Raw genomic sequence first — 14823 nt, 5'->3', positions numbered from 1 at the left:
TGGATCATTGAGAATCAATGACTTCTGTCCTCTGGATCATTGAGAATCAATGACTTCTGTCCTCTGGATCATTGAGAATCAATCACTTCTGTCCTCTGGATCATTGAGAATCAATCACTTCTGTCCTCTAGATCAATGAGAATCAATCACTTCTGTCCTCTGGATCATTGATAATCAATCATTTCTACCCTCTGGATAATTGAGAATCAATCACTTCTACCCTCTGGATCATTGAGAATCAATCACTTCTGTCCTCTGGATCATTGAGAATCAATCACTTCTGTCCTCTGGATCATTGAAAATCAATCACTTCTACCCTCTGGATCATTGAGAATCAATCACTTCTACTCTCTGGATCATTGAGAATCAATCACGTCTGTCCTCTGGATCATTGAGAATCAATCACTTCTGTCCTCTGGATCATTGAGAATCAATCACTTCTGTTCTCTGGATCATTGAGAATCAATCACTTCTGTTCTCTGGATCATTGAGAATCAATCACTTCTACCCTCTGGATCATTGAGAATCAATCACTTCTGTCCTCTGGATCATTGAGAATCAATCACTTCTGTCCTCTGGATCATTGAGAATCAATCACTTCTGTCCTCTGGATCATTGAGAATCAATCACTTCTACCCTCTGGATCATTGAGAATCAATCACTTCTGTCCTCTGGATCATTGAGAATCAATCACTTCTACCCTCTGGATCATTGAGAATCAATCACTTCTGTCCTCTGGATCATTGAGAATCAATCACTTCTACCCTCTGGATCATTGAGAATCAATTACTTCTACCCTCTGGGTCATTGAGAATCAATCACTTCTGTCCTCTGGATCATTGAGAATCAATCACTTCTGTCCTCTGGATCAATGAGAATCAATCACTTCTACCCTCTGGATCATTGAGAATCAATCACTTCTGTCCTCTAGATCATTGAGAATCAATCACTTCTACCCTCTGGATCATTGAGAATCAATCACTTCTGTCCTCTGGATCAATGAGAATCAATCACTTCTACCCTCTGGATCATTGAGAATCAATCACTTCTGTCCTCTAGATCATTGAGAATCAATCACTTCTACCCTCTGGATCAATGAGAATCAATCACTTCTGTCCTCTAGATCATTGAGAATCAATCACTTCTGTCCTCTAGATCATTGAGAATCAATCACTTCTGTCCTCTGGATCATTGAGAATCAATCACTTCTGTCCTCTGGATCATTGAGAATCAATCACTTCTGTCCTCTAGATCAATGAGAATCAATCACTTCTGTCCTCTGGATCATTGATAATCAATCACTTCTGTTCTCTGGATCATTGAGAATCAATCACTTCTACCCTCTGGATCATTGAGAATCAATCACTTCTACCCTCTGGATCATTGAGAATCAATCACGTCTGTCCTCTGGATCATTGAGAATCAATCACTTCTGTCCTCTGGATCATTGAGAATCAATCACTTCTGTTCTCTGGATCATTGAGAATCAATCACTTCTGTCCTCTGGATCATTGAGAATCAATCACTTCTGTCCTCTGGATCAATGAGAATCAATCACTTCTACCCTCTGGATCATTGAGAATCAATCACTTCTGTCCTCTGGATCATTGAGAATCAATCACTTCTGTCCTCTGGATCATTGAGAATCAATCACTTCTACCCTCTGGATCATTGAGAATCAATCACTTCTGTCCTCTGGATCATTGAGAATCAATCACTTCTACCCTCTGGATCATTGAGAATCAATCACTTCTACCCTCTGGATCATTGAGAATCAATCACTTCTACCCTCTGGGTCATTGAGAATCAATCACTTCTGTCCTCTGGATCATTGAGAATCAATCACTTCTACCCTCTGGATCATTGAGAATCAATCACTTCTACCCTCTGGGTCATTGAGAATCAATCACTTCTACCCTCTGGATCATTGAGAATCAATCACTTCTGTCCTCTGGATCATTGAGAATCAATCACTTCTACCCTCTGGATCATTGAGAATCAATCACTTCTACCCTCTGGGTCATTGAGAATCAATCACTTCTGTCCTCTAGATCATTGAGAATCAATCACTTCTACCCTCTGGATCATTGAGAATCAATCACTTCTGTCCTCTAGATCATTGAGAATCAATCACTTCTGTCCTCTAGATCATTGAGAATCAATCACTTCTGTCCTCTGGATCATTGAGAATCAATCACTTCTGTCCTCTGGATCATTGAGAATCAATCACTTCTGTCCTCTAGATCAATGAGAATCAATCACTTCTGTCCTTTGGATCATTGATAATCAATCATTTCTACCCTCTGGATCATTGAGAATCAATCACTCCTGTCCTCTGGATCATTGAGAATCAATCACTTCTACCCTCTGGATCATTGAGAATCAATCACTTCTGTCCTCTGGATCATTGAGAATCAATCACTTCTGTTCTCTGGATCATTGAGAATCAATCACTTCTGTCCTCTGGATCATTGAGAATCAATCACTTCTGTCCTCTGGATCGTTGAGAATCAATCACTTCTACCCTCTGGATAATTGAGAATCAATCACCTCTGTCCTCTGGATCATTGAGAATCAATCACTTCTGTTCTCTGGATCATTGAGAATCAATCACTTCTGTCCTCTGGATCATTGAGAATCAATCACTTCTGTCCTCTGGATCATTGAGAATCAATCACTTCTACCCTCTGGATCATTGAGAATCAATCACTTCTGTCCTCTGGATCATTGAGAATCAATCACTTCTGTCCTCTGGATCATTGAGAATCAATCACTTCTACCCTCTGGATCATTGAGAATCAATCACTTCTACCCTCTGGATCATTGAGAATCAATCACTTCTGTCCTCTGGATCATTGAGAATCAATCACTTCTGTCCTCTGGATCATTGAGAATCAATCACTTCTACCCTCTGGATCATTGAGAATCAATCACTTCTACCCTCTGGGTCATTGAGAATCAATCACTTCTGTCCTCTAGATCATTGAGAATCAATGACTTCTGTCCTCTGGATCATTGAGAATCAATCACTTCTGTCCTCTAGATCATTGAGAATCAATCACTTCTACCCTCTGGATCATTGAGAATCAATCACTTCTGTCCTCTGGATCATTGATTATCAATCACTTCTACCCTCTGGATCATTGAGAATCAATCACTTCTGTCCTCTGGATCATTGAGAATCAATCACTTCTGTCCTCTGGATCATTGAGAATCAATCACTTCTGTCCTCTGGATCATTGAGAATCAATCACTTCTACCCTCTGGATCATTGAGAATCAATCACTTCTACCCTCTGGGTCATTGAGAATCAATCACTTCTGTCCTCTGGATCATTGAGAATCAATGACTTCTGTCCTCTGGATCATTGAGAATCAATCACTTCTGTCCTCTAGATCATTGAGAATCAATCACTTCTATCCTCTGGATCATTGAGAATCAATCACTTCTGTCCTCTGGATCATTGAGAATCAATCACTTCTACCCTCTGGATCATTGAGAATCAATCACTTCTACCCTCTGGATCATTGAGAATCAATCACTTCTACCCTCTGGATCAATGAGAATCAATCACTTCTACCCTCTGGATCATTGAGAATCAATGACTTCTGTCCTCTGGATCATTGAGAATCAATCACTTCTGTCCTCTAGATCATTGAGAATCAATCACTTCTATCCTCTGGATCATTGAGAATCAATCACTTCTGTCCTCTGGATCATTGAGAATCAATCACTTCTACCCTCTGGATCATTGAGAATCAATCACTTCTACCCTCTGGATCATTGAGAATCAATCACGTCTGTCCTCTGGATCATTGAGAATCAATGACTTCTGTCCTCTGGATCATTGAGAATCAATGACTTCTGTCCTCTGGATCATTGAGAATCAATCACTTCTGTCCTCTGGATCATTGAGAATCAATCACTTCTGTCCTCTAGATCAATGAGAATCAATCACTTCTGTCCTCTGGATCATTGATAATCAATCATTTCTACCCTCTGGATAATTGAGAATCAATCACTTCTACCCTCTGGATCATTGAGAATCAATCACTTCTGTCCTCTGGATCATTGAGAATCAATCACTTCTGTCCTCTGGATCATTGAAAATCAATCACTTCTACCCTCTGGATCATTGAGAATCAATCACTTCTACTCTCTGGATCATTGAGAATCAATCACGTCTGTCCTCTGGATCATTGAGAATCAATCACTTCTGTCCTCTGGATCATTGAGAATCAATCACTTCTGTTCTCTGGATCATTGAGAATCAATCACTTCTGTTCTCTGGATCATTGAGAATCAATCACTTCTACCCTCTGGATCATTGAGAATCAATCACTTCTGTCCTCTGGATCATTGAGAATCAATCACTTCTGTCCTCTGGATCATTGAGAATCAATCACTTCTGTCCTCTGGATCATTGAGAATCAATCACTTCTACCCTCTGGATCATTGAGAATCAATCACTTCTGTCCTCTGGATCATTGAGAATCAATCACTTCTACCCTCTGGATCATTGAGAATCAATCACTTCTGTCCTCTGGATCATTGAGAATCAATCACTTCTACCCTCTGGATCATTGAGAATCAATTACTTCTACCCTCTGGGTCATTGAGAATCAATCACTTCTGTCCTCTGGATCATTGAGAATCAATCACTTCTGTCCTCTGGATCAATGAGAATCAATCACTTCTACCCTCTGGATCATTGAGAATCAATCACTTCTGTCCTCTAGATCATTGAGAATCAATCACTTCTACCCTCTGGATCATTGAGAATCAATCACTTCTGTCCTCTGGATCAATGAGAATCAATCACTTCTACCCTCTGGATCATTGAGAATCAATCACTTCTGTCCTCTAGATCATTGAGAATCAATCACTTCTACCCTCTGGATCAATGAGAATCAATCACTTCTGTCCTCTAGATCATTGAGAATCAATCACTTCTGTCCTCTAGATCATTGAGAATCAATCACTTCTGTCCTCTGGATCATTGAGAATCAATCACTTCTGTCCTCTGGATCATTGAGAATCAATCACTTCTGTCCTCTAGATCAATGAGAATCAATCACTTCTGTCCTCTGGATCATTGATAATCAATCACTTCTGTTCTCTGGATCATTGAGAATCAATCACTTCTACCCTCTGGATCATTGAGAATCAATCACTTCTACCCTCTGGATCATTGAGAATCAATCACGTCTGTCCTCTGGATCATTGAGAATCAATCACTTCTGTCCTCTGGATCATTGAGAATCAATCACTTCTGTTCTCTGGATCATTGAGAATCAATCACTTCTGTCCTCTGGATCATTGAGAATCAATCACTTCTGTCCTCTGGATCAATGAGAATCAATCACTTCTACCCTCTGGATCATTGAGAATCAATCACTTCTGTCCTCTGGATCATTGAGAATCAATCACTTCTGTCCTCTGGATCATTGAGAATCAATCACTTCTACCCTCTGGATCATTGAGAATCAATCACTTCTGTCCTCTGGATCATTGAGAATCAATCACTTCTACCCTCTGGATCATTGAGAATCAATCACTTCTACCCTCTGGATCATTGAGAATCAATCACTTCTACCCTCTGGGTCATTGAGAATCAATCACTTCTGTCCTCTGGATCATTGAGAATCAATCACTTCTACCCTCTGGATCATTGAGAATCAATCACTTCTACCCTCTGGGTCATTGAGAATCAATCACTTCTACCCTCTGGATCATTGAGAATCAATCACTTCTGTCCTCTGGATCATTGAGAATCAATCACTTCTACCCTCTGGATCATTGAGAATCAATCACTTCTACCCTCTGGGTCATTGAGAATCAATCACTTCTGTCCTCTAGATCATTGAGAATCAATCACTTCTACCCTCTGGATCATTGAGAATCAATCACTTCTGTCCTCTAGATCATTGAGAATCAATCACTTCTGTCCTCTAGATCATTGAGAATCGATCACTTCTGTCCTCTGGATCATTGAGAATCAATCACTTCTGTCCTCTGGATCATTGAGAATCAATCACTTCTGTCCTCTAGATCAATGAGAATCAATCACTTCTGTCCTTTGGATCATTGATAATCAATCATTTCTACCCTCTGGATCATTGAGAATCAATCACTCCTGTCCTCTGGATCATTGAGAATCAATCACTTCTACCCTCTGGATCATTGAGAATCAATCACTTCTGTCCTCTGGATCATTGAGAATCAATCACTTCTGTTCTCTGGATCATTGAGAATCAATCACTTCTGTCCTCTGGATCATTGAGAATCAATCACTTCTGTCCTCTGGATCGTTGAGAATCAATCACTTCTACCCTCTGGATAATTGAGAATCAATCACCTCTGTCCTCTGGATCATTGAGAATCAATCACTTCTGTTCTCTGGATCATTGAGAATCAATCACTTCTGTCCTCTGGATCATTGAGAATCAATCACTTCTGTCCTCTGGATCATTGAGAATCAATCACTTCTACCCTCTGGATCATTGAGAATCAATCACTTCTGTCCTCTGGATCATTGAGAATCAATCACTTCTGTCCTCTGGATCATTGAGAATCAATCACTTCTACCCTCTGGATCATTGAGAATCAATCACTTCTACCCTCTGGATCATTGAGAATCAATCACTTCTGTCCTCTGGATCATTGAGAATCAATCACTTCTGTCCTCTGGATCATTGAGAATCAATCACTTCTACCCTCTGGATCATTGAGAATCAATCACTTCTACCCTCTGGGTCATTGAGAATCAATCACTTCTGTCCTCTAGATCATTGAGAATCAATGACTTCTGTCCTCTGGATCATTGAGAATCAATCACTTCTGTCCTCTAGATCATTGAGAATCAATCACTTCTACCCTCTGGATCATTGAGAATCAATCACTTCTGTCCTCTGGATCATTGATTATCAATCACTTCTACCCTCTGGATCATTGAGAATCAATCACTTCTGTCCTCTGGATCATTGAGAATCAATCACTTCTGTCCTCTGGATCATTGAGAATCAATCACTTCTGTCCTCTGGATCATTGAGAATCAATCACTTCTACCCTCTGGATCATTGAGAATCAATCACTTCTACCCTCTGGGTCATTGAGAATCAATCACTTCTGTCCTCTAGATCATTGAGAATCAATGTCTTCTGTCCTCTGGATCATTGAGAATCAATCACTTCTGTCCTCTAGATCATTGAGAATCAATCACTTCTACCCTCTGGATCATTGAGAATCAATCACTTCTACCCTCTGGATCAATGAGAATCAATCACTTCTACCCTCTGGGTCATTGAGAATCAATCACTTCTGTCCTCTGGATCATTGAGAATCAATCACTTCTACCCTCTGGATCATTGAGAATCAATCACTTCTACCCTCTGGGTCATTGAGAATCAATCACTTCTACCCTCTGGATCATTGAGAATCAATCACTTCTGTCCTCTGGATCATTGAGAATCAATCACTTCTACCCTCTGGATCAATGAGAATCAATCACTTCTGTCCTCTGGATCATTGAGAATCAATCACTTCTGTCCTCTAGATCAATGAGAATCAATCACTTCTACCCTCTGGATCATTGAGAATCAATCAATTCTACCCTCTGGATCAATGAGAATCAATCACTTCTGTCCTCTGGATCAATGAGAATCAATCACTTCTGTCCTCTGGATCAATGAGAATCAATCACTTCTGTCCTCTGGATCAATGAGAATCAATCACTTCTGTCCTCTGGATCAATGAGAATCAATCACTTCTACCCTCTGGATCAATGAGAATCAATCACTTCTGTCCTCTGGATCATTGAGAATCAATCACTTCCACCCTCTGGATCATTGAGAATCAATCACTTCTGTCCTCTGGATCATTGAGAATCAATCACTTCTGTCCTCTGGATCATTGAGAATCACTCACTTCTGTCCTCTGGATCATTGAGAATCAATCACTTCTGTCCTCTGGATCATTGAGAATCAATCACTTCTGTCCTCTGGATCATTGAGAATCAATCACTTCTGTCCTCTGGATCATTGAGAATCACTCACTTCTGTCCTCTGGATCATTGAGAATCAATCACTTCTGTCCTCTGGATCATTGAGAATCAATCACTTCTGTCCTCTGGATCATTGAGAATCAATCACTTCTGTCCTCTGGATCATTGAGAATCAATCACTTCTGTCCTCTGGATCATTGAGAATCACTCACTTCTGTCCTCTGGATCATTGAGAATCAATCACTTCTGTCCTCTGGATCATTGAGAATCAATCACTTCTGTCCTCTGGATCATTGAGAATCAATCACTTCTGTCCTCTGGATCATTGAGAATCAATCACTTCTACCCTCTGGATCAGTTGAAGATGAAAGTTTGACATATGAACATGGTTCTGCTGACTCAGCAGTAACGTTCCACTAAAGAAACATCTGTACCACAGCAGCTTGGCTGTTTATGATCACGTGGATCAATAAGTCTGATATTTGAACATCTTAGCGTACAAGATAAATCTCTCTTCAGTCCTCCACCTCTCCATCAGCACCATCAGGTTCCCCGTCTCCAAAACGTGCTGCTCAAGGTTCAACACCTGCGCACTGGTACCAACATTGTCCCACAAGTTGATTTCTGTTAAATCACAAACTTTGCGTGAGAAGTGCCGTACGTATCTTTCAGGACCTTTTGTGCCTCAGCAGCTTTATCAATGAGGACCCTGCTTCACCTTCCATGAGACTGTGGACTGAGATGTCAAGGTCCCAACCGCATCTCACTGGGCAGTGAACGCTGGAGGTCCTCGTGGGACGTCTCCAGGAGGGACGCCTGCAGGAGGGACGCCTCCAGGAGGGACGCCTCCAGGAGGTCTTCGTGGGACGCCTCCAGGAGGGACGCCTCCAGGAGGGACGCCTCCAGGAGGTCTTCGTGGGACGCCTCCAGGAGGGACACCTCCAGGAGGTCCTCGTGGGACGCCTCCAGGAGGGACGCCTCCAGGAGGGACGCCTCCAGGAGGGACGCCTGCAGGAGGGACGCCACCAGGAGGGATGCCTCCAGGAGGTCCTCGTGGGACGCCTCCAGGAGGGACGCCTCCAGGAGGGACGCCTCCTGGAGGTCCTCGTGGGACGCCTCCAGGAGGGACGCCTCCAGGAGGGATGCCTCCAGGAGGTCCTCGTGGGACGCCTCCAGGAGGGACGCCTGCAGGAGGGACGCCTCCAGGAGGGACGCCTCCTGGAGGTCCTCGTGGGACGCCTCCAGGAGGGACGCCTCCAGGAGGGACGCCTACAGGAGGGACGCCACCAGGAGGGACGCCTCCAGGAGGGACGCCTCCAGAAGGCACCAATGCTAACTGCTAAAAAGCAGGAGTTATCTTTCAGGTGGGAGGCTGCAGGTTGATTTCCCCATTTCCCCCTGTCCACATGTGTCCATGAGCCAGACACTGAACCCCAAACTGCTCCCAATGGAGAGATAGAACCTGTGTGGCTCCGCCCCCATTGCTTTTGGTTCTATTCTATTCTCTTCTACCCAAGGAGCTCTGCTACCGTGTACAACAAAGGGGTTTTTCTGGATAGTCTATACCAGAATGCCAACAAGTTAGTTGAGATCAGGCCCAACGTGGCTCCCAATCACCCACACACACACACACACACACACACACACACACACACACACACACACACACACACACACACACACACACACACACACACACACACACACACACACACACACACACTCCAAGTAGGCTGAGTTCTCTAAACTGCTGTTTGGTGCAGAAGCTGACTCTCGTTTCTTCTCCCGGCAGGCTAAAACAAAGAAACCACTCTGAGCCGGACCAAGACCAGGACCAAGACCAGGACAAAGACCGGCACGCAGACCGGGACGCAGAGGAGGACATAGAGTACGTTTTTTCCTGAGAACACAACCACTGCTTCTAACCTTACGAAGAACCATTTATTTCTCATACATTCTGGAGGTAAAGTGTAGAGTTCAACAAAACTCCACATTTGTAATGATTTTATATTTGAAATTGTTCCTGAATCAAAATATTTCTCACTGTGACAATTGACAGACAGTTTATTTGAAAGCAGACAAAAGGAGTAAAAAAGGTTCTGTGAATATGAGAAGAATACATCAGACGTGTTCTTTCTGATTTTAATGACATTATTTGTTCATGTCTTCAGTGTCCATCATGGAAATGAGGATTTCCTGACTTGAACCCATTAAAGTCAGATTTTCTATCTTGTCCCTCAGACCCCATCTGGTCCCCCAGACCACCAAAGCTGTCAATCAGCAGGCTGCCCCACCCACAGGAAGCAGGAAGGGTGTGAGCTGCGTGTGGACGTTGCTGAAGCTGCTGCTGCTCCTCGCCATGTTCGCCGCCGCCCTCTACTTCTCCCTGTGCCGGCTGGCCGAGCCCCCCGGACAGCCGTCTGAGGCCGCTGCCTCAGAGCTGTAGTCCGACTGTGTCTTTATGGTTCTCACAGCTTCAAACACTGTCAATGTTACAAATGCTACATCATACACTGTCTCCTTCTGTCACTTCCTGTCTAATTGTGTCACTTCCTGTCTCCTTGTGTCACTTCCTGTCTCCTCGTGTCACTTCATGTCTCCTTGTGTCACTTCCTGTCTCCTCGTGTCACTTCCTGTCTCCTTGTGTCACTTCATGTCGCCTCGTGTCACTTCCTGTCTCCTCGTGTCACTTCCTGTCTCCTCGTGTCACTTCATGTCTCCTTGTATCACTTCATGTCTCCTCGTGTCACTTCATGTCTCCTTGTGTCACTTCCTGTCTCCTCATGTCACTTCATGTCTCCTCGTGTCACTTCCTGTCTCCTTGTGTCACTTCATGTCACCTCGTGTCACTTCCTGTCTCCTTGTGTCACTTCCTGTCTCCTTGTGTCACTTCATGTCTCCTCGTGTCACTTCCTGTCTCCTCATGTCACTTCATGTCTCCTCATGTCACTTCACCTCTCCTCGTGTCACTTCCTGTCTCCTTGTGTCACTTCCTGTCTCCTCGTGTCACTTCCTGTCTCCTTGCGTCACTTCCTGTCTCCTTGTGTCACTTCCTGTCTCCTCGTGTCACTTCCTGTCTCCTTGCGTCACTTCCTGTCTCCTCATGTCACTTCATCTCTCCTCGTGTCACTTCATCTCTCCTCGTGTCACTTCCTGTCTCCTCATGTCACTTCATGTCTCCTCATGTCACTTCACCTCTCCTCGTGTCACTTCCTGTCTCCTTGTGTCACTTCCTGTCTCCTCGTGTCACTTCCTGTCTCCTTGCGTCACTTCCTGTCTCCTTGTGTCACTTCCTGTCTCCTCGTGTCACTTCCTGTCTCCTCGTGTCACTTCCTGTCTCCTTGCGTCACTTCCTGTCTCCTCATGTCACTTCATCTCTCCTCGTGTCACTTCCTGTCTCCTCGTGTCACTTCCTGTCTCCTCATGTCACTTCATCTCTCCTCGTGTCACTTCATCTCTCCTCGTGTCACTTCCTGTCTCCTTGTGTCACTTCCTGTCTCCGCGTGTCACTTCCTGTCTCCGCGTGTCACTTCCTATCTCCTCGTGTCACTTCTTGTCTCCTTGCGTCACTTCCTGTCTCCTTGCATCACTTCCTGTCTCCTCGTGTCACTTCCATTCTCCTCGTGTCACTTCCTGTCTCCTCGTGTCACTTCCTATCTCCTCGTGTCACTTCTTGTCTCCTTGCGTCACATCCTGTCTCCTCATGTCACTTCATCTCTCCTCGTGTCACTTCCTGTCTCCTGGTGTCACTTCATGTCGCCTCGTGTCACTTCCTATCTCCTCGTGTCACTTCCTGTCTCCTCGTGTCACTTCCATTCTCCTCGTGTCACTTCCTGTCTCCTCGTGTCACTTCCTGTCTCCGCGTGTCACTTCCTATCTCCTCGTGTCACTTCTTGTCTCCTTGCGTCACATCCTGTCTCCTCATGTCACTTCATGTCTCCTCGTGTCACTTCCTATCTCCTCGTGTCACTTCTTGTCTCCTTGCGTCACATCCTGTCTCCTCATGTCACTTCATCTCTCCTCGTGTCACTTCCTGTCTCCTGGTGTCACTTCATGTCGCCTCGTGTCACTTCCTATCTCCTCGTGTCACTTCCTGTCTCCTCGTGTCACTTCCTGTCTCCTCATGTCACTTCCTGTCTCCTTGCGTCACTTCCTGTTTCCTCAGATGACCATGCTAGTCATCAGAAAGCTCCAAAGAGAAAAAGCATCATGAGAGAAGCACAAAGGACGAGTCTGAATACTGTCAGCTACATGGTGATTCTGATAAGAGTTCTTATTAAATGCCGCGAAGCCTAATTTATACTCCACACGCAAACCGTGTGGAAACTATGCCGGAAGCCACCTCTACGTCACCTCCATCTCCTTTGTGTTGACGCTACGTCACCTCCAGCAGCTTCACTGTCTCCGGTAGCATAGTGCTATCGGACTGGAGACTGGAGAGTTAGCTGTGTGCCACCAGCAGTAACGTGTTACTCTCATATGACCACTTTTTTCAGTAACTAGTAATCTAACACGTTACTATTTTAAGCCAGTATTCAGATTAAAGTTACTTGTCCAAGTCACTGCGTTACTATTATCGTGTCCTGCAGGACGAGTTTCCCGTAAACAGAACCCGTCCTCCTCCGTCCTCCTCCACTGAGAAAGACACAAGCAGCACATGCATGCAGACACTGCATGACCCGCCCCCTTCTCCACTCTCAGCCAATCAGAGGCCAACCTGCTCTAACAGTGCATTGAGGCTAACACCAAATAATTGGAAATAACCATTGTTGTCAATGTACCTTAACATTGCAATAAGCCCCCACCTCTTTTAAATTAATCAATCAATCATTGACGGACTTTATTTGTCTGGGGGGGGGGGTGGTAAATGAAGTCTCATAGATCAGGCAGTGTAAATAAATAAATAAATAGTGCTACTGTAGACAACTACATCTCTGGGTAAATAGTTAGCAGTAATAGTAAAAATATGATAATATGAGCGTGAGTCAGATATAAATACAACAAAGAATGAAGGTCAAAGGTTAAATATGAACCAGCAGGAGGTCAAAGGTTAAATATGAACCAGCAGGAGGTCAAAGGTTAAATATGAACCAGCAGGAGGTCAAAGGTTAACTATGCACCAGCAGGAGGTCAGACAGGCGTCAGTTTTTGGTAAAACTGGTTGTTATATCTATGTTCACACGATCGGGGGTGTTGTCGGCACCTGCTAAAAGTAACTTGTAATGTAAAGTTACTTTTTAAAGGAGTAACAAGTAATCAGATTCGTTTTTCAAAGTAACTGTAGCAACACTGGCCACCAGACCTGGTTAATGAGTGTGTCAGTCATGTGTAGCATGGCTGGTATATGAGCCATGTAGCATGTAGCATGTAGCGCGGCTCGGAGTTGCATACCGAACATTTAAACTAATGAGCGACATTGGTGATTGCCGGCGTACGAACTAACTTTCATAATTTACAGTCTGTTTAAGCCAGTCTGGTCGCTCTCCCGTCTCCCTGCTGCTGACTTTGCTTTTCCTTTTTCACTTTCAGCAGGTTTACGTCGAGCCAATCACAACGCTCTGTTTCTTTCAGGACGATGAAACTCTTCTGATTTGTTTTTCTGCTTTAATTTCTTTCTTTTTGAACTATTTTATGTTTTCTACACTTTGCTTTTTTTAATGCCGCTGTGATTTGTAATAATTTCATGTAGCAGGCCTGGAAACCAAAGACTTTAAATCAGGGGAAATTAAATAAAGTTTACATCAAACATGAGTGCAGAGTTTTTCTTAAGGTGTAGGTTTTAATAGAATTGAGAGGGAGGAGAGGAACTTTGCCAATGTGAGTTATGACAGCTTCATCATTTTCCACATTAAAAAAACATTTCTTCATTTTTTATTAAGTCAGTGAAATATTAGGTGTTTCGTGTCAAATAGAGATAGTTACAGTATTGACTTATTCACTGTAATCATGAATTTAAAATATGTTTGTAATATTCGAGAATTTCATGAACAAATGTAAAAAACAATCAAACCTTTAACTTAGTTTTGACATTTTCACTTCACTCAGATTTCTATTTCCATTAGATGTAAAAAAATATATCTATATAAGTTCATAAATTTTTACATCAAACACATCAACGGTCTTCAATCCAATCCTGATCCTTTTTTTAAAAAAAATCATCCTCAAGATTTCATAATGATTCTCATCATTTCTGTCTCGTTCTTAAGGCTGTCATTTAGTTTTTATTTCTATTTTCTTTACCCTTTTTCATGAGTGGCTATAGAGAAAAAAATTGAATTGTGTGAGAACCGATAGCAACCGTTTCTCAAGCTTTAATAATATGTGGGACACTAATAAGTTGTTCCCACGTGTTAATAACATTAGGGAATGAGATCCTCCAAGATTTGAACGCGTAGCAACGAGCGACTATCTTCTCACAACGTGATCTGGCCAATCAGGTGCTCCGGAGAGCCATGATCACTGTCACACACTTTGAGGAGGAGATGCCACCTTCAGTCCGTGTCCTCAAGCCTTGATGGACCAGGAAAGACCAGCCAGCATCAGTCTGTCGGACTACCACGGGTCTGTTGAGCCACCATGGTTCTGTTGGAACCCCACGGGTCTGTTGGACCACCATGGTTCTGTTGGACCACCACGGGCCTGTTGGACCACCATGGTTCTGTTGGACCACCACGGGCCTGTTGGACCACCACGGGCCTGTTGGACCACCATGGTTCTGTTGGACCACCACGGGCCTGTTGGACCACCATGGTTCTGTTGGACCACCACGGGCCTGTTGGACCACCATGGTTCTGTTGGACCACTACGGGCCTGTTGGACCA

At 43.6% G+C, this 14823-nt stretch overlaps 1 protein-coding gene across 1 annotated transcript in view; it reads left to right on the top strand.

The window, feature by feature from the left end:
* The window catches only part of LOC308130996 (uncharacterized protein), a 112869-nt gene extending 99121 nt beyond the window's left edge, over positions 1-13748 (top strand). Inside the window, exons 6-7 of the mRNA XM_080521204.1 lie at positions 9795-9890; positions 10244-13748. Of these exons, the coding sequence (XP_080377330.1) occupies positions 9795-9890; positions 10244-10448 (301 nt within the window). The 3' untranslated portion in view covers positions 10449-13748. The remainder of the gene's footprint in view (positions 1-9794; positions 9891-10243) is intronic.
* The last annotated feature ends 1075 nt before the right edge of the window (positions 13749-14823 follow it).

The sequence above is a fragment of the Blennius ocellaris genome (genome assembly GCF_963422515.1).
Source record: "Blennius ocellaris genome assembly, contig: SUPER_5_unloc_1, whole genome shotgun sequence".
In the NCBI taxonomy this organism is placed as follows: domain Eukaryota; kingdom Metazoa; phylum Chordata; class Actinopteri; order Blenniiformes; family Blenniidae; genus Blennius; species Blennius ocellaris.
The sequence above is the reverse complement of the archived record's forward strand: the minus strand, read 5'-3'. Positions and strand labels throughout refer to the sequence as shown.